The sequence below is a fragment of the Pseudonaja textilis genome, chromosome 1 (assembly GCF_049901715.1).
Source record: "Pseudonaja textilis isolate UNSWEBS1 chromosome 1, rPseTex1.2, whole genome shotgun sequence".
Lineage (NCBI taxonomy): Eukaryota > Metazoa > Chordata > Lepidosauria > Squamata > Elapidae > Pseudonaja > Pseudonaja textilis.
The window spans coordinates 65,206,248-65,227,131 of record NC_141990.1 but is presented as its reverse complement, the minus strand read 5'-3'; the positions used below and the strand labels follow the sequence as shown (position 1 = coordinate 65,227,131).

General features: G+C 35.6%; 2 protein-coding genes across 2 annotated transcripts in view; one reads left to right on the top strand and one right to left on the bottom strand.

Annotated features, from left to right (window-relative positions):
• Window positions 1-1,407: 1,407 nt before the first annotated feature.
• SCCPDH (saccharopine dehydrogenase (putative)) lies at window positions 1,408-16,564 on the top strand. The gene is made up of 12 exons (XM_026695451.2): window positions 1,408-1,715; window positions 3,033-3,145; window positions 5,504-5,584; window positions 6,318-6,447; window positions 8,630-8,679; window positions 10,252-10,382; window positions 10,819-10,936; window positions 11,688-11,807; window positions 11,898-11,954; window positions 12,790-12,901; window positions 13,767-13,848; window positions 15,777-16,564. The coding sequence occupies exons 1-12, from the start codon at window positions 1,529-1,531 to the stop codon at window positions 15,880-15,882; spliced, it is 1,287 nt and encodes a 428-aa protein (XP_026551236.1). The 5' UTR covers window positions 1,408-1,528; the 3' UTR covers window positions 15,883-16,564.
• A 292-nt stretch (window positions 16,565-16,856) lies between these two features.
• Window positions 16,857-20,884, bottom strand: part of LOC113433111 (kinesin-like protein KIF28) — a 37,030-nt gene continuing 33,002 nt past the window's right edge. Inside the window, exons 21-23 of the mRNA XM_087936690.1 lie at window positions 19,858-20,008; window positions 18,066-18,256; window positions 16,857-17,521 (exon numbers count right to left, since the gene is read on the bottom strand). Of these exons, the coding sequence (XP_087792816.1) occupies window positions 17,357-17,521; window positions 18,066-18,256; window positions 19,858-20,008 (507 nt within the window). The 3' untranslated portion in view covers window positions 16,857-17,356. The remainder of the gene's footprint in view (window positions 17,522-18,065; window positions 18,257-19,857; window positions 20,009-20,884) is intronic.

Below are 20,884 nucleotides of genomic sequence, written 5' to 3'. Positions count from 1 at the left end.
TGTAATCTGAGGTGAGGTGAGCTTCTTGTCAGCCATTGAAATGCATTGCAGAGCCTAATCTTGCCATTTTGTCGACTTTCTTGGTCTTCTAGAGCCGAGCCTGTCATCAACTGAACCAGCTATTTGGTATTTTTCAACCACTCTGCTCACTGTGGTGCGATGGCATTTCACTCTCTTGGCTATTTCTGTACAGGAGTAACCCTCTTCATGAAGCACAATGATGCAATGCCACTCAAGCAACAGCTTTCATCCTTGCCCGCAGCCAGAGCTAAATTAAATTTCTCGATGCTTTTCATGCCTAGTTATAGTCAGAGAGTATGACAACATTGATTGGCTTATAGATTTAGCCTCTGTGCATTTTGATTGGTCAGCCAAAGCTCACTGCTGATTGGCTACTTTCTATCCTAACATTCTTGAAAATGCAAGTTGTGTTGGTTTTACCAACTCACTCAAAATCTTAAAAAAGACTTTGGTTAAATTAATAGAAATTATGCATCTCAATCTGACTACAGAAATTTTCATCAAAGTACTAATTTTGCGTGGTGAAAAGTTGATTAAATATGTAAATACAGCTTAAAACTGAAAGCATGCAGGATTTTTTCACACAACTGTCAAGTGCTTTACAATCCTTTCTCAGCAATTTAGAGTCAGCATATTGCCCCCACCAATCTGAGTCCGTAGCTCTATCTGGAAAAATAATGTATCATAGCTGATATTTGAAGGGCTGCCACAGAGAGCGGGGGTAGGGTGGGGGTGTCAAGCTATTTTCCAAAGCACCTGAAGGCCAGACGAGGAATAATGGATGGAAACTGGTCAAGGAGATATTCAACCTAGAAATAAGGAGAAATTTTCTGACTTCTCTTCACTAAAACTAGCCATGCCCAGTTCCTGCAACCGTTCTTCCTGTTTTTAGCCTCCAGTTCTTGCTATCGATTCCAAAGGGCATGAACAATGGGAATTGTTCTTAGGAATGGACCTCACTCCGTTCCTAAAAGGTGTGTAAGGGGGCGTGCGTAAGCGCAGCAGTGTACCGTCCTTGTCCTACTGTTCCCATTTATTCGTACTCATTTATTATGTATATGAAGTGCAATTTGACAGGCAAGCGCGCTTTGACCAGCTCTGGCAGTAACCAGCTTCGTCGGGCTCTCCTTAAAGGAGCAGTAAATGACTGGCTGCTTTTCCCTCGACAGAGGAACTTCGCGCGATTGTTCTATTTGAGAAGCTGAAACAACGGGCCACCGTGCACGGGCAGGGAGCGAGCCGACAACCGAGCTCGCCCCTGAGGTGGAGGAGGAGACAGCCCCGTCGGTTTGGAAAACAACAAGCTACGCAGGGGGAGGCAACTGGACTAGGGCCTTGTCACGTGAGCTGTCCAGGCCCGAAATTGTGGGCGGAGCCAATCCCCGCCCCCTTCGCCGCTTGGTTCTACAGCCGTCGAAGTGTGATTGTGCTGTCGCTCTGCGCCTCGTCCCGCTCTTCTTCTCCTCGGCGCTCCTTTGTCGGCCGGCCGCTTTGGTTTCCCGTTCCCATGGCTACCGAGCGGCCTTTCCAGATGGTGGTATTTGGGGCCTCGGGCTTCACGGGGCAGTACGTGGTCCAGGAGATAGCGCGAGTAGCCGCCGAGGATGAGTTGCGAGGCTCCTTGCGCTGGGCCGTGGCCGGGAGGTCTCGGGAGAAGCTGCAGGAGGTGGTCGAGAAGGCGGCCACCAAGTTGGGTGAGAGAAAGGAGGGCAGGTCGCGTTGCGGAGTGCGGGCCTTCCACTCGCCTCCGTCCCCAAACTCTGCAGTAAAAAAAAAAAAGAACTTCACGAGGCGTCCGCGCAGTTTCCTTGGCTGCAGTCGGAAAAATCAATAACGCTGTGTCCGACGTTGACCTTAATATTGTGGTCCTGTGGTGGTGGGAGGCCAGGGGAAGGGGAGAGAGAAGTCTTGGACTACGTTTCGGTTAGCACGAGGTGCGCTATTTGGGTGGGGCACATCTGGAAGGAGAGAAAACATTGTGTGCCTAGTGTAAATGATTCCCTTCATCGCCGAGTTGAAGCCTGGAGGCTTGGATTAAGAATGTTAAAAGAGTTGCTGATTCGGATCGAAGTTTCGTCAGATCAAACCGCTTGTCTGTCTCTCACGGTGCAATTGCACTTCGGCTTATATACCGCTTCACAGTGTTTTACAGCCCCTTTCTAAGCGGTTTGCAATGCATCTACTTGGACTCAGCCTTCCACCCTTTCCGAGGTCGGTAAAACGAGGACCCAGATTGCTGGGGGCAATTTGCTGACAGAGGGGAGGGGGACTGAGTTAGCACATTGCAGCCAACAATCTGGGTCCTCATTTTGCCTACCTCCGAAGGATGGATAGCTGAGTCCAAGTAGACGCAATAACTCCCTTCTCTATCAGAGCCAGTATTTTATTTATTCTTCTATTCTACCTTAATTACCCTAACTGTCATTTAAAATCATATAAAGGGCGTGTCATTGTATTGCAGCTCACTGACCAAGAGTCTGGCGTGCCTATCTCTATGCCCCCCATCCTGTTTGGGGCCAGGGAAATTGAGATTAAATTATGCATCAATCTGCATTGACTTAGGTGTAGCCAGAGAAGTTATTGTGCAATTTTATACTGCAATTTTATAATAATAACACTTTTATGGTGGTTTTGCTTTACAGCCTTTTTCACAACACTACAAGATCTTTGGAAGTCAGCAAGCTTTTTTCCAGAACTAGATTTGTTAGTGAAAAGAAATTTTTTTTGCATTTTTGTCCTTGAGCATTATCTCTCTTTTATATAATACTTTTTTTTTTCTAGTGAGCTTTTGTAACAAGTGACTATCTTTCCACATGTTCACTTGCTTGTGTAGAGAAACCATATTTGGGAGATAGAGATGGATATAGAAGTAATATAATTTGTTTACTAAAAGGAATTGGAAAGCTAAATGTAAAAATAGCTTTAATAAATAGTGATTGAGTAAATGGTGGATTGAATAAAAATAATTAAAGAGAGGTTTTCAGAATAACATGTCAATATTAAATTTTCAGGGAAAGCAGAACTGAAGTCAGAAATTGGCATAATTCTCAGTGATGTCAGCGATCCATCTTCTCTTGCTTCTATGGCTAAACAAACGAATATTGTTCTAAACTGTGTAGGCCCAGTAAGTGCTTTCTTCTAGTTATTTTTTATGAATAAATAAAAAGTGTGCTTGTCCCAAAGCAATTACTTAAAACAAGACGTTGTAAGATATTACCAGAAATCTATTTGAGTTTTATGTTTTGTAATTAGTACATTTTTGTTATTTCTTTAGGAAGATTTTTATCTGTTAAAACAAAATGTTTCCTAATTAAATGCAAATTAAAGAGAAAATCCTAGTTTTTAACACTGAAACCGAAATTCATAATATTAATTTTTATTAATCACTCTTCTATAATGTTAAGCACATTTTTTTAAAAACTTGTGCCGCAGTTGGTACCAGAAACAAATGGAAGTTAATAAACTGTTAATATCAAAAGTAGTTTAATATACCTTATTTTATGCTAGAAAATGTAATTCTCAAGCAAATTTAAATCATTAAAGTATTATATTAAATGTGTTTAAGTATTGAATCTAGAGAAAGTTATCTCAATTCCAGATCTTCATATTTGCAAACAAGAAAATTATCAGGAGAAATGAAACATTCTGAGGCTGTTCTACAATAAACTACAAAAATACTAGACTGGATAGTATTTTATCACCAGTACATTAGTAATCTCCATCCTTGATTACCAAAACGAATATCATAATTCAATAGTAAGGCAACAATTTTGAAACAAGGTATCTCAAATGAGCTAATTTAAAGACTGTTTCCAAGTCCAGAACCCATGACTTCTGTGGAATTGAAATTTAGCAAATTTTATAAAATCTTTTATGACATAAAAAATACCATAAAGCACTTTATGTCAAGCTAAGCCTAAGAATAACATGGAATAATTCATCTAGAGTTCAGTTCTTTATTTATTTACACATAGCAGGCAGAATCTTACCAGACTAAATCCTTCCTACTACTAGCCTACAGATATACCCTGTGAGATTCTATGGAGTGGCCATCTTGTACTCTATTTCTGTCTTCTATGTAGCTCTGAGCTGGGCTGCCTCTTGTCTCCCTCCCCTTTCTGGAATGTGTGTCCCCCTTCCTTCCTGGGAAACTGCCATTTCACTGTAATTCATCACCCCAGCTTTCCCTTCTGCATGGGCACCACCTCACATTTTATGATGTAAAATGTCAAAACATTTCTTGTGGTTGGTTCTGTGTTTTACGGTGCTATACAGTTCAACTTGAGCTATTTTCAGGGCAGATGTATCTCTGAATTTTTAAAAACTTTTCCAGTGAAGGCAACACATTAGATACTCTTCCATTGTTGAAGGCAGTGAGGCATCTGGTAAGGAAATATCTCTGAAATGATCGCTCAAGGGCTCATGGATTGCATAGTATAGAAATAAAACTGGATGGGGCTTCAGCAGTTAAAGAAGTCATAAATAACAAATCAGAAGAGTGATTTAGATGATTTTCCTAATCTGGATGTACAAAAGAGATCTGTTAAAACTTTGATGGTTCTATAACAAGAGGCAAAGTAAAAAGAAAACGAAAGAACTGTTAAAATGTTCGAAGTCAGAAAGAACAAAAAGAAACCAAATTCTAGGGCTTTATTTGATGGGACTAAAGACTACGATCATAAGGAATAAGGGAAAAGAATATAAAGTTGATTTATTTGATCAAAAATGAAGAGATGTGTTATCTTCAGTAATTATTGACTTTTCTAATTAGGGTTGAATGATGAGGTTTTAAGAATCTGGTTTTGGATATGATGTGTGATATGAGAAGAAATGTTTTAACTTGATTTACTTCAATACAGTTATTTGTTTTTTCTGATAAAATTTAATGGATTTTGATTTACTATAATTGCATGTTAAAATTTTGAGGATTTTGTTATAGGTAAAGCTTGGGATCTAGAAGGAAAAGAAAGGATTATAAAGTGGGTTTTTGGATTAAGTTTATAATAGATATATTGATATTTCTGGAAACCCTTAATGGATCTTTGCTGATTAGAATTGAATTATGAAGTTTTAAGACTTGTTTACAAATAAGGAATTAGATAGGATGAAGAATTTTTGTTGCTTTTAAAGATAATGTGATGAGTTATTAAAAAATTATACTTGTGTCAAAGAGGGGGATATTTTTTCTTTTTTTGTTTGCTATATTTAAATATTTTTAATATAAGTTATATTTTTTCTTTTTGTTTTAATTTTTTATAGTTTATATTCAGGTTTATATGTATAGCTGTAATTTCTAAATTATTATAAAATAAACCCAATTTTTATTCACATTTAATTTAATGTATTAGCTAAAACATAATTACATCATAACTTTGTTAAGATTCCTTTATTCTTATTTTTTAAATGGAAACTAAACTTCAAACTAGGTCTAGTAAATTATTCCAGATTAATATAATTTATTAGTCTTTTTTCATTCTTGCAGTACCGTTTTTTTGGAGAACCTGTGGTAAAAGCTTGTGTTGAGAATGGCACAAACTGTATTGACATTAGTGGAGAACCGCAGGTATGTAAAATTAAGAAAATGAACCAGACTTTGAGGAATAATATTTGGATTAAGTCACAATCCCTTTTATTTTAACTCCTTATCTTAGTGCAGGATAATTATTTACTTCATATATCAAACTTTGTGTTGGTGCTCTGCATACCATGTGATGCAGCATCCATGCAGAGTGGGGGTTTTTTTTTGGGGGGGTGTCTGTGGTTTTCTCTCTACTCACATAAGAATCTCGTTACTCATCTCTCATTTCCATAAATTAGCAGTGTGAATGGACATTAGTAGACAGGAACTGTGTTTAGGATAGTAAAAGTATTTTATTTATAATTATATTTTTATACTACCTTTCCTCTGGGAGTCACAGAAAATACACAATTGGGATTTTTCTTCCTATTGTTGTCATCATTTTATAAGTTAGATTGGACTGAGAGATGGTAAATGGGTTTGCACCTGAGTTTTCTTAGTCCAGTTCCCAACAATTTAACACCCCACATTAGCTTTCTTGGGAGAAATTGTAAAATTCTATAAATCTGTGCTTAATATTAAACATAACCAATTTTAAATTTAACTGTAAAATACTGAATTGTTTTAATGGTTAATAACATTTAATAAAGATTTATAACTCTGCAAGATGACACAATAGCTAAGAAAGCAGTTTTAAAAATGTTAAGAAATTTGTTATTTTTGCTTGAATGTTAGAAATGCATTGTTTGTTTTATATAATATTGCATTTTTATTTTAGTATCTGGAAGGAATGTATCTACATTATAATAGCAAAGCTGAAGAAAAAGGGGTATATATTGTTGGAAGCTGTGGTTTTGATTCTATTCCAGCAGATATAGGAGTGTTGTTCACCAAAAACAGCTTAAAAGGTGATTTTTATGTTTGATTGATCTTTTGATAAATGCTAGGGGAAGTACAGTAGCTACTTTATTCATATGTTTGAAGATATTAGATTAGTTCATGGTGAAATGATAGCCTGTATTCTAAAAATAATCTGTTCGTTAATTATTTAAACATGTCCCACCCTTCTCCATCTCTTTAGCATACAGTCCTTTAGATAAGCTTTCATTGATCAAATAAAAACCAAACAGTTCCTACCCTGTATGTAAACAAAACCATGTAACAAAATAAAAGGGGGAATAGAGGAGAAAAAAGTAATCAGTTCTGAAAGTTAAATAATGTTAAAAATAAATAACAGTTCAGAGAAAGGAAATTTCTGATGGAAGATCTGACCAAATATCTGGCAGTCTTGCTTCCCACACATCTCTCTCTTGTTGAAACCTAGCTGTGAAATTGAGGGAGAGACCTCCCCCAATTCCAATCTTTCAACAAAGTCAGTGGAGTGCCTCTATTTCTAATTACTTCTGCAGTAATTACACTGTTTACTTGTACACCATTACATTTCATTCATTCTAAACACAGCGCTTAAAGTAAGTTATTTACTTATTTCATTTGTGCTATGCTTTTTATTTTGACAAGTACTTCATGATATAGATAACAAAATATGAAAGCAGAATATAAAAAGCTAATTAAACTCCTGATAAACAAGACATTTCTTTACAGATTTTGTAAATATTGAGAGAGGGGACCAATATAATTCTTTTAAGAAGTTTTCACTACAGCCTGGGAGCTACATGCAAAAAGACGGCCTCTGACAATGGAGACAGTGTCAAAATATCAATACGAAAAGTTTCATAAAAAGAGAGGCAGTTGCATACGTAGTTCTAGGACTTATTTATATGCCAGTACCTTCAGTTGTATTTCATTTGTAATTAGTAGATAACAGGTATTTCCTAAATACAACCCTCATTTGGTTTCTGTACCTTATACAAATTTACCACATTTTGAATCAGTTGCATTTTTTGCATAATTTTCATGCAGAGATTCAATTGTGTTTCATTTAGAGATTCAATTATGATTCAACGCAATTGAATTGTATTGTTCTCCTCAAGATAGGGTGTAATCAAGATGTGGATAAACATCAAATCTATCCAGCTCAGAAAGGATATCAACTGGCAGACTAAGCATAATAAAGTAAAGTCACTCCTTACTGCAGCTGTCTGCACATCTGGTGGTGTTTGAAAATCAAAGAAAATGTATAGACTATGAACCTGGTTTTGGGGAGAATGGAATCCCATTCACAATTGGTTGAACCTCAGTTCCCAATTCAGGTTTCTATTTCTAATAGCAGTTCAGTTATTTTTTGCTTCATTTTCAATTTGTTTTTCCTCATTTATTCCATTATCAAATTTAGACTTTGTTCAAGGGTATCAATTCTTCCTTAAAATTGATGATGTTTCAAAAGTTGGATTATCTTCCTCAGATTCACATCAGTATTGAACAACATGACAGACAATATGAAAGTATCCTGAGGGACAACAGAGGTCAGTGGCCTAGGTATTAAAGAATAGTCCCCCAACATCAGCTCCCTTATATGGCAAAACAGGGAGGAACACATTTTCTGCTAAAGAACTGTGTCTCATAGACTTGATTCCACTAGAAGGTTTAGAAAGCTACCACGGTCCCCACCCAATTTCCAGACTTTCCAATACATAGGAAAACGTTGTAAACTAGAAAGGCAGACCTTATGTTCCTAAACTGACTGGAACAGCAATAGCCAAGTGTTGTGGGAAGATCACAGAGATAGTCTTTCTCTTGAATTTTTCAGTGAGCTGCTCAGGTGAAACCAGGGTCTATTACACCCTTTTTCACTCATGACCAAGAACCTGAAGTAAATCTGATTTGCAACCTGTTCAATCTTGGAGCACTTTGCGGCTGAAGTTGTATATTTCAGTGTGTCAAGTAGAAATTGAAATCCTGGTGTCTGTATTAAAGGAAACAAGTGAAATGAACATATTTGCTTTCTTTCTCTTTGCAAAAGTCCTTATGTGCCTCAATTAAAACAGATATGTTGTTGAATGTATGAAATGTGTAAAAAACTTACCAATGCTATATGCCAATTATCCAACAATAATAAACATTAACAAACTGTCGTTGAATTGACATTTTTTTACAATATTAACTGTTCTTTACTATCACCTTTCTTTAAAGGTACCTTGACTGCAATTGAAAGTTTTTTGACTGTAAAATCAGGGCCAGAGGTTGGTTAATTTCTTTTTTTTTCCTCTTAAGTTTGTTGTGGGCAATTGCTAAATTATAAAAACTATAGCATGAAGCTGAATATGACTATTAGTATATTTTAACTATTGACAGATTCTTACTTATTTGTTTCATTTATCTTTTGCCTCAATCTAATAAAACTGAGCAGTTCACAGCAAGATATAATACTGATAATTCTGAAACATTCACAGGACATTATATATAAAAACAAAAGCAGTACCAGCAATCAGCAAAATAGCAAAAATATCTCTTAATGCTTGTTCTGATCTAATTAATTGTTTTCATGCATTTTCTGCTATGGCTACACTGTTCACAAATAATATATGGTATTGAGTACATTTTATATTTATTTATTTCTTTTCTGCTGTACTCCAAATGGCTGCTGCAATATAAACAGCTCCTTAAAATGTATTATATATGAAATAAAATATTACCATTGACAAAAAAAGCTTGTAAAATTTATCTAAATAAAACAATTAACAATAGAAACAAATGCAATTATAGAGCATCTCTATCCAGGAAAACAGATCCCTAAATAAAAAAATTCCGACTACCCATAAAGAATTTTGAAAAAGGAAGGAAAACTAGATGTTTTCCAGGGGGATCTTTTAATACTATTTTCACCAGTTCTCTCAATTTCTGACCTTGTTGCTCACCGAATAAATGTAATGCTCATGTTCACAAATTATGGATTATGTGACCCTTTCTCAAGTCTCTTTCTGTAACAAAATCATTAAGCAAAAAGAAAGTAAAAAATGGCTGAATGTAAACACATAGCTTTTTATTTATCTTATTTGATTTATCAATCGCTTACAAAATTATAAGTATAAACATGACTAAAAATATAGAAAACAGGTACGATTAAATGGGGACAATAGGACAGGGACGATGGTGCACTTATGCACGCCCCTTAAATACTGTACATTAATATTTCAATCAGTTTTGGTATATATGTGTGTGTGTGTTGTGTGTATTCATGGTTGGGTTAATTGTATACATGTGTATGTATATGTGTGTATGTATATGTATGTGTGTGTATGTGTGTGTGTATATCTATCTATCTCTTTGGTTATTCGGGTTTTCTCCCGCGTAAAACGAAGTATTTTGGCGACGTTTCGATGAAGTCTCATTCATCATCTTCAGGCTTGTGTCTTCGGCTTTGTGCTTCTCGGAGTAATGTGAGCTTGCAGCTGTTTCTTCCTTTTAACTGCTAGTGGGGGTGTGACTTGATTGGGTGGGGGCTTGGCTGTGTTCTGATTGAGAACACACCCCCACCCAATCAGAACACAGCCAAGCCCCAGCCAATCAAGTCCACCCCACTAGCAGTTAAAAGGAAGAAGCAGCTGCAAGCTCACATAACTCCGAGAAGCACAAAGCAAGACACAAGCCTGAAGATGATGAATGAGACTTCATCGAAACGTTGCCTAGATACTTCCAATCTTACGCGGGAGAAAACCCGAATAACCAAAGATCCACATACAAATACCCGCGAGAACCTCAGAAAACATGTGTGTGTGTGTGTGTGTGTATATATAAATTTGGTATTTTAACAGGGTGCCTGTATTCATGATGGAACCTGGAAATCGGCTGTATATGGCTTGGCAGATCAAGACAACTTGAAGAAAATTAGAAAACAAATTGGACATAAACCACTTCCAGTATTTGGAGCAAAACTCAAAAGAAGGTACAGAAAATATATGTCTTTTAGTGTTTTAAGTTGCAAATATGTTCACTTTTTTTTTTAGTAAAGGGAAGAAAATGACATCTTTAAATAATTTTGATCTGTAATCTGTTATTCAAGGCCTTTCTGGAAACAAAATGTGGTATTGGAAGTTATCACTAAAAAGTGAACAATTGTCTAGACTGGAGGTACCTATATTTTGCAGTCCAGATAGTGATTTTCCACTATTCCCCAAAATTGCAAATCTATTTTGCAATTATACTTACCCAAAATACAAAAACAAGCTGAAGATGTTAATCTCCGCCTATTAATATCATTGGACTATCACCCTTGAAAAAAACCCACTGCCTATCACTACTGTAAATATTCTTTTTTTTTTTAAGTGCAAATCCAAGTTATGTTTGCCATGCTTCATTCATCTTCTCTTCATCTTTTTTAGAGGTACAGTATTTTACAGTAATGAATTCAAACAGTATTCCATTCCATTCATGGGATCAGATGCCTCTGTAGTAAAGCGAACTCAGCGGTATTTGCATTCACATTTGCAGGAAACACCTGTAAGTTTATTTAATATGTTATAATGTTAGTTTTGTTTCTTTTTAATAAAGGTATACAAGCTTCCATCTTTCATGTAAGCTATCCATCGGTGATGTTTTTACTTTTTAATAATAAACCTTTGTCCGTATCTTGTTAAATTTTAAAAATCTGTATGTAGGGATTCACCATCTAAGTTATTCTTCAGAAGAGGCAAAATTTCCACCTGCTCCTCTTTAGCCAAAATTAAACTTTCAGGCATGAGTCCTTATTTGTAAGACCATGTCCAAACAAATAATAATTGCTCAACTCCAGACTTATACTTCAAATTATTTCTTAAATGGCAAATAGGAGGAAGAATATAATTGTTTCTCTTATAAAAATGTCATGGTATTCCATTGGGATCCTTGATTACCTTCTAATGTTTTGTCTGTAGGCTGGCCATCCTTTAATTTCAAGGATTTCAGAATACATTTCCTTTATATTGTCTTTAGAAAAGTACATTACTATGTCTTCTTATTGCTTTGACCACAGATATGTTACTAATACTGTGTATGTGACAATGTAGACCCAGTATTAGAAGTGTTCTGTCTGCAGCTGTTTTAACAATGTCCTGATTAAGAATAGTTAGTCTATTTCCTAGAGTAACTGTTTAAATAACTTTGGCTTGTTTATGAATAAATTCTGGGTCTTGATTTTGTTTTACTCAGAATTCATTTAAATGTTTCATGGAAATGGATACTAAACTTGATATCACTGGCCTCTCCTATTCAGGTGCAGTATGCTGCTTACACCACCGTGGGTGGCCTCACATCTGTCATAAAGCTAATGTTTGCTGGTCTTTTATTTTTAATGCTTGTGAAATTCAACTTTGGAAGAAAGCTCCTGCTAAAAGTAGGATTTCTTTTAAATAGTTTTGAAATTTGACAAATTTTGTCAATTGTTCAATTATTCTGAATCTTACTATAAAACTGCTTTCTTCAGTATCCTGAATTCTTTTCTGGAGGACATTTTACAAAAGATGGGCCAACAGAAAAACAGGTAATTTTTACTTTTGTTCTTACAAAAACATATATTGGAATTATTGTTTTCTGCGATATTAATAACTGAATTCTTATCTACACTTTATGCAGTAAAAGAGGTCGCATCTTTATTATTCTGTTTTTATTCTGATATCTTAACATGAGACTGTTATACGTACTGGATCAAACACATGTTCTGCTGTATAGCCTATTTTAGAAAATGTTTTAATCCTATACATGGATTATGCATTTTAGTTCTAAAAATGCAGACTAAATATCTCAAGGTTCTGTAAACAAATTGAGTGAACAATGACAAATGTTCCATTTGAGAATGCTAGGATACATTAATAGTGTTGAAGTCCAGTAGGCAAACTTAACTTATTTCACCACTGATTGTTTTATTCAAATTTGCATTGGATATTGTATCAGAAAGCACATCTGAATGTTGAATAAAAAAGGCAATATGTAATCCTGTAAACATAAATCTTGTCATATGTTGTATTATTTATATACATAGCATCTCAGGATTTTAGTCTGTGCAAAAATTCTTTGGCTGATCAGTAAGAATTAAATCACAATACTATTTTCTCTTAGCATAGCATGCATATCTTTGAATCTAGTTTGCTGTATTAGAAATACTAACCCATAACTAAGTTTTTCTCTTACCTTAAGGTTACATATACATTGTTCTTTCAAATCAGGTTAGAAATAAAAATCATTGTAAAATAATTTGATTTCATTTCCAAAATGGATATAAATTAGGATGCAGGGTAATTGTATAGATGTATGCTTGATGTACACTGAGATGCTGTCTGGTGATATAATACTGTTTATTTCTTATTTTTGAATGACAGATGGAAGAATCATCTTTTGAAATGACCTTTCTTGGAGAGGGATATAGCACAGGACAAAATCTAGAGGAGGGCAAACCTGATGTTAAAATCTGCACTCAAGTGAGGGGACCAGGTAATATTGGAGCAAAATTAATATTATTAATTATAAAATACAATTCATCTGGCATTAAATATACAAGTAACAGTTCCACGTGGTTGTGCGGGTAGTGATGTCTGAAAGTATGTCAGACTGACAAAAGCAGTATCATAGCATTGCAGTGCACAGCCTACCCTTTTTTACATGTATTGTAATTGTAGATGTGCACCCAAAAGGGGTGGAGTTTGTGATACAATAGTAATTACTAGTAATTAATAGTAATTACAATACTAATACTTTCGTTTTGGATGAATGTAGCAGGATTCTGTGGTTGCTGCATGTGAAGGAGTTCTATCAGATAAAACAACAAAATTCCTCTTGAATGTTTATTTAGAGAACGATTGTCACCAGAACTATTATATTTTTATTTTCATACACAGTACACACAAATGTGTTAATTGCTTTTTCCTTTTGTTATTGTGTCCAATGGTTAACTGTGAACTGTGGTGGCACAATGGTTAGAATGCAGTATTGCAGGCTACTTCTGCCGACTGCCAGCATTTTGGAAGTTTGAGTCTCACCAGCTCAAGGTTGACTCAGCCTTCCAGCCTTCCGAGGTCAGTAAAATGAGGACACACATTATTGAGGGCAATATGCTGATTTTGTTAACCACTGTAAAGGGCTATAAAGCACTGTGAAGTGGTATGTAAGTGCTATTGGTTCTCTTGACTTTCCTTCTCTCTCCAACTTCTTGTACGCTCTCCCTGTCCTTATTGGCATTCAAATAAAGCAACTACTGTTATCTACTGTATTTCTACTTAATCACAGTGGTTTCATTTTCCATCTTCATCTCAAATTGTTCTGAAGTGATGAGTGTAATGATATATCTTTTTCTTTACAGAGGCTGGTTATGTTACTACACCTATAGCAATGGTACAGGCTGCTGTGGCGCTTCTTAAGGACAAGAATTCTCTTCCCAAAAAGTGAGTGTTTATCTTCTAATCATGAAATGTCTACCTTATTTTACATCCCATGGTTACTAGATGAAAATAATCACCAGAGAAATTTCACAATATTGCTGGTGTCAGTTTTTTCAAAGAGGTTGAGTGAAATATACAGATAGTCTCCGACTTACGACCACACTTGAGCCCAAAATATCTGTTGTTAAGTGAGACATTTGTTAAGCGAATTTTGCTCCATTTTAGGACCTTTATTTGCCACAGTTGTTAAGGGAAACACTGCAGTTAATAAGTTGGTAACATGGTTGTTAAATGAATCTGGTTTCCCCATTGATTTTGCTTGTCAAAGGATTGCAAAAGGTGATCACATGTGACCTTGGGACATAGCAACAGTCATAAGTATCAACCAGTTGCCAAGGATCTGAATTTGAATTACATGATCATGGGGATGCTGCAAAGGTCTACCTGCATGTAAGGATAAGAAACTAAATGCCAAAATGCTATTGACAGAACATACAGTTCTGTGCTATAGTAACTCTTTCTCCCATTTTATAAACCCTCATTATCCACATATTTTGAGCTATTTATAGAAAGCTGGCAGTGAGGAAAAAACATTAGAAGCAATCCACTACAAGCAGCCCTCGACCTACAACCACGTTGAGTCCAAATTTTTTGTTGCTAAGCAAGGCAATTGTTAAGTGAGTCGCATTCCATTTTTTGACATTTTTGCCATGATTGTTAAGCAAATCACTTCAATTAAATGAATCATGTATTCGGTCAGCAAATCTGATTTCTCCCATTGATTTAGCTTGTTAGAAACTCCCTAGGAAGGTTGTAAATGACCATTCCAGGTCCCCCAGGATATTGCAACTATCGTAAATACTTGGCATTTACCAAGCACCCAAATTTTGATCACATGATCGGGAGGGTACTGCAATGGTTGCAAGTGTGAGAACTGATCATAAGTCACTTTTTTCAGTATATGGTAATTTCAGTCACTAAATGAATGATTGTAATTTAAGGACTACCTATATAAGGAGTTTGATTAATTTTATCCTAATGTTCAATTGTATGGTATTTGGGCAAGGGAAACTCACTACATTGCAAAGTACAGTTCTTGTAACACGTGGTAAAATAATCTGTATAAAAACTCTTTAAACTCTGTTTTGTATGCCATGGCAAACTTGGTTTGTGAATAAGAGAATAATCATGTTATTCTTTGAATAGTTGCTAATGCTTAGTTGGAAAAGAATGTTACCAGTTTTTTCAAATCTGCTTATCATGTTTATGATTTGAACTGCAGTCTTATGTATCTGGATATGTTTTATTGAATTCAGTAAATGTACTATTGTGTAATCATATTTAGGGTTGCGCTGTCTATTGCATTAGTTACCCCACAGTTATTTCATGTATCCAATTTATAAAATCACTGGTATGTTTTTTTCTTTTTCTTTTTTTTAATTACAAACTGTTCTCATTAATATTTGGGGGTTATGTCAGAAGAAAACCCCAACTGTAACCCCCAAATTGAACATCATTCCTCCAGAGATTAGAATGGCCCCCTCTCTTCTGGATGGCACTGAAGACCTGGTTCTGCCAGTGGGCCTAGGGAACCCAGAGCAGGATGGAGCCCATCAAATGGCTCGTGTGATCTGCTGTCATGGGGGTGGGGGCTGGGAATTGGGGGTGTTTTTTTTTCTTTCAGATTTTGTTATATTGTACTTTAATTTATTTGATTCTTTTTGTTAGTTTTTATTGTTTTTATTTTAAATATGGTTTTATAGTCTATAAGCTGTCTTGAATCGCCATAGGCAATATAAATTAAATAAATAAAAATAAAATAAATACATAAATAGCATTAATATTGGAATTTGCAGTAATATGGTTTGTTGTAAAAATGTAGGCTTCCTTGTATTTGTGTGTTGCTAACACAAATGTGACTTGTTTTACAGAGGTGGTGTCTATTCTCCTGGGGCTGTGTTCTATAATACAAAACTTGTGGAGAGACTGAACAAGCATGGAATTGAATTCTCTGTCATAAGCAAGCCTGAAGCCTGAAAAGAAAACCCAGATACAATATGGCCAGCAACTGTGTGTGTGTGTGTGCGCGCGCTCACGCACGCACATTCAAAATGAAATAATAAAGTTGATAAACTTAATATATATAGTGTAAAGATGCTATTGCTTGAATGGTTCACATGAGAGTTAGGAAGATGGACTTATTAGTATTGGAAATAGGTATCAACTGCCATTAACTAATTAGCAATGGTTAATCTATTCTAACGGAATGACTCATAGAACCCTCCTGCTTTTTAGAAACAAACCCAATGTCTAGGAGACATTAAATTTAACTGATCCATTTCATTTTTAATCAGTAACTATACTTTTTCCTATTTGATTTTTGAAAGTTATTGCAGATTAAATTGTGAAAACCGTGTCAACTGATCAAATATTGAAGGTGGGAATAAATTCCATTGACATCTTGTTTCTGACTAACAGAATAAAGTAATTGTCCTTAGCCTAGGTTTTATTGAGTCCAGTCATTTGGTATTTTTCTATATTTGATTGTTTGCTATAGCATTATGAAAGCATTTAACCTGTTAAGTTAAACTTCATATCTTAAGTATACATTCCAGCTGAAACATACCTGAGTATCTGGCATTTTTAAGAACTTAATCTCATACTTAGTTGCTGTTATTTTCTTTGTTACTTTTCAATGCAATAAAAGGATTGAAAAATCTGTTTTCAGTTTCATAAATATTTAAAGCATAATTCAGCTATAGTACTGTATAAGAATTAGATGATCCAATAAGTCAAGAATGTGGTATATTTCATCCTGCTATTTTAAATAGTATGATGGAAAATGTAATGTATTTCTTTATTAGCTCAAATTAAAAGCAAGATTATGAATCCTTATATTTAATGCTGAAGGCCTTTTTTTTACATCCGGTACAGAAATGGGATGTTCTGGAACTGCTTATGTTTATTCACAATTCAGGAGGCAATAAGATCAACAACATAAACTACATGGATATATAAAAATCTAAACTTTTATTATGACTTGTGGTACTGATAGAGAACTAAGAAAGTTTCATTCCAATAAAAGAGAAAGCTGAAACGAGCAAAAAACCTTACTATTGAGGAGAAAACCACATCCCCGCCAATACTGGCAGGGCAAACTATTAAATATAAACTGAGCAAACCCCACACTCATGTGCACTGATGATGCCAGCTAGTTGGGTAATGAAATGTCTACAAGCAGACACCCAAGTTCAGAGAGCATCAAGAACTCCATAAGTCTCATGTTTGGAAAGGAAAGTTCATAATTAGCAACAGTAACAAAAGCTTTCTTATTACTCTGTTGTTGGGAAGAGTTGAAGATGATACACAGTACTATCCCTATTACAATGAATACTGAATTCCGGTATATTTCCTCCTTTGTTGTGAAGAAATTCAAAAGCAGTTGACATATAATGATATATGTAAGTACTGATTTAATTTCCAATTCACATATTTTCTTGGTAAACCACATTCACTTAATGCCTTGCTGTAACCTAGCCTCTCGTTTCTTTTTAACTATTAAGGCAACATCATTTTTCAATTTACTTATACTTGACTCAAGTTGTTCTCCAAAATCCTTCAACAAGTGTGATTGTCTCTCAGTAAAAAGTCGAAGTAGTTGGATGTTATCTTCATCCTAAAAATAAAATAAATAGCATTCTTTCCTGCAATATTGTATAGTATAAAAATGTTTTAAGTTACAGTGTGGTTCATAATACCTGTCAAGAAAATGGGAACTTTGATATGAAAACAACAAACAAGCAGCCTATAGAACAAAGATATTTCAATAAGGTATTTTAAATAATTATACATACATTTTATGTATAAATACATGGTATTTATCTCATTACTCTCCAACAATTTTGATTTAGAATAGACTAGTATTTCTAGTGTCCTAAATTTGAATAGCAAAAGGGCATATTTACAGCAGGCGAGAATAAGGTTAAGCTAAGTGTTCAATATTGAGGCCTCCCTGACAGCAAGTCAAGGTACCCATTTTGACCCTAATCTAAAATTGGCCCAGGCTATAAAAGGCAGTTGAGAAAGTACTAGGTATGAAAACCTGAAGAAAGATAAACTTCTCAGACCTTTGTGGAGATGATATCCAGAAAACAAGACAAAACAATTTAGAACTAAGGAGAATGTAATCCATATCTTCCCAAGAAAAGTATAATGTGTACCGGGGCTCTGTAGTGATGTAGTTTTAAGAACTGTCCTCTGATCACGTTCATTTTCCGGTAGAAGGATTTGAGAGCTTTAGCAAATTCAGCATCACAGCTGACCCGAGAACTGCACATTGTGCGGCTATCTTTCGATGCTGCTGAAATTATCTTATTAACATGGAGTTTTGAAGGAGATTTTAAGATCTTACCTATAAGAAGAAGATTTAAAAATCAGTGTCAATGGGTTCAGAATAGGAATGCATTGCACAAAAGGGGACCCACCATAAAACGTTACAGCAAAGAGTGTTGGTTGTTTGGAGCTCTGTTTGCAATCATTCCTAATATCAGGAAATTTGGGATACATTTGTTAACACAACCATTTATTTAGTTCCCAATCTGAGGTGCTAGCACCCCCTGGTGGTGTAAGACGGTATCCTGGAGGGGTGCAAAACTTGAGTTTAGAAGTTTCAAAATTATAGGTATCTGCATAATTATATGCAAATTATATGATATAATTATTTTTGTAAGGGGTGCAAGAATATATCAGAAGTGTTCTAGGGGTGTGGGGTATAGAAAAGGTAGGGAACCCCTGATTTATTGACTCTTCAAAGTTACAGCAGCACTGAAAAAAGTGACTTGTGACCATTTTTCACACTTACGACCATTGCAGCATCCCCATGGCCATGTGATCAAAATTCAGACCCTTGTCAATTGACTCGTCAGGTTGCAGTGTCCCAAGGTAGTGTGATCGATCACCTGCTATGATCTTCTGACAAAGTCAGTATAAAATCCAGATTCACTTAACAGCCATATTACTAACTTAACAACTGCAGTGATTCACTTAACTTTGGCAAGAAAGGTTATAAAATGGAGCAAAACTCACTTAACAAATGTTTCACTTAGCAACAGAACCTTTGGGCTTGATTTTAGTCATAAGTGGAGGACTACCTCTAAAGCTCTTATCTGTTTCCTAATTTTATGATGTGTGCAATTATGCATCATAGCTTGGAAAATTCTGATGTGGTATTTATGTTGTTTGACTGGGTAAACTGGTAAAATCTAGATTCAAATCCACTCTCAGCCACAGAATCTCATTGGGTGACTTGAAGCTAGTAAATCCAACCCTCATCACAGGGTTGTGGTGGGGGAAAATACAACCAAGAGTATTTATGTACACTGCTTTTGCTATTGAATGAAGGTTGGAAAACAGATGTCATAAATAAATAAATGATCTTCAGAATACCATCCCACTACAAAGTCAAAAATGAAAATATTTCACTTCAAACCGGTTGGAACATTCCATCCTGGTCTCCAGTTAATAAAATAATTATTTTAAAAGTTCCTGTTTTCAGCAATTTCAGATGGCTTTAAGCAGTAGTGGGATTCAATTTTTTTTTACTACCGGTTCTGTGGGCATGGCTTGATAGGCGTGGCATGGCTTGGTGGGCATGGCAGGGGAAGGCTACTGCAAAATCCCCACTCCCTCCCCACCCCGCTAACCTGCTTTCCAGCTCCGTTCTCCTGTGCAGGGCAACAAAAGAAGACCTGGCCGATCAACTGGGACTCAGGAGGCAGAGAATAGATGGAGGCAGGGCCAGTCAGAGGTGGTATTTGCCAGTTTTCCGAACTACTCAAAATTTCTGCTACCGGTTCTCCAGAACTGGTCAGAACCTGCTGAATACCACCTCTGGGTTTAAGGAATGTTCAACATTGTACAGTACTTCATCAAATCTGGGGGGCTAGTAATTACTGGCTTATTAATTTCAAAGCAAACATAAAGAAAAGTGAAGAATTACAATAAGATACTTACTGAAATGGGTTTCTGCCTCATATTTTTTCAGTTTTGTCTTCAGATGTATGTTTTCCTCTGTCAGAACTCTATTAACATCTCTAAGTAATTCAGTCTCTTCTTCTAGTTTTAATTGCTTTTGGTAAAGTTCAGCAATATGGCTTTTGATATCCTAAATAAAATATATTGTTTATGATTTAGGATGTGCATAGGCAGTTCTTTAGATGGAAATTGCTATTAATGCAAGCTTTTTCATTGAATTAAAATGTTTATTGGCAATGTAAATGCAAAGTCCAGATCAATACTTTAAGCAATGTGCTAGGAGGACAGGGGCACTGGGGAAAAATAAAATGTGCTGATAATTTATAAATCATAAAGTACATAAGATCTTGCTTTGAAGTTTGGTTACTGATGGGTATATAATTCTTTATTAGAATAGAATAGAATAGAATAGAATAGAATAGAATAGAATAGAATAGAATAGAATAGAATAGAATAGAATTCCTTATTGGCCAAATGTGATTGGACACAGAAGGAATTTGTCCTGGTACAAATGCTCTCAGTGTACATAAAAGAAAAGATACATTCATCAAGAGTCAAGAATCATAAGGTACAACACTTAATGATAGTCAGAGGGTACAATAAGCAATCAAATCATACTAGGAAACAGTCAATATAAATCCTAAGGATACAAGTGACAAAGTTACAGTCATACAGTCACAAGTGGGAAGGGATGATTGATAAGGAGTGATGAGAAGGGTAATAGTAGTGCAGACTTTGTAAATAGTTCGGCAGTGTTGAAGGAATTGCTTAGCAGAGTGATGGCGTTCGGGAAAAAACTGTTCTTGCATCTAGTTCTATGTTGCTGGAGAAGCCTTCATATATTTGGGGATCTCTTCCTCAAGAACAGGGGTGTCAAACTCACAGCCCGCAGCGCGGCTGTGTCATGTGCTGGCCCTGCCCCTGCCTGGTTTAGCGAAGAGGAAAAAAGTCCCAATACTTCATATGACACCACCATGACCACATGAGTTTGACACCCCTCCTCAAG

Bases quoted from the DNA above. Each gene is read 5' to 3' on its own strand.
- SCCPDH (XM_026695451.2), top strand. From the start codon at position 1,529: ATGGCTACCGAGCGGCCTTTCCAGATGGTGGTATTTGGGGCCTCGGGC. The intron at 8,680-10,251 runs GTTGGTTAATTT...GTATTTTAACAG, and splicing joins CTGTAAAATCAGGGCCAGAG to GGTGCCTGTATTCATGATGG. The intron at 11,955-12,789 runs GTAATTTTTACT...TTTGAATGACAG, and splicing joins ATGGGCCAACAGAAAAACAG to ATGGAAGAATCATCTTTTGA.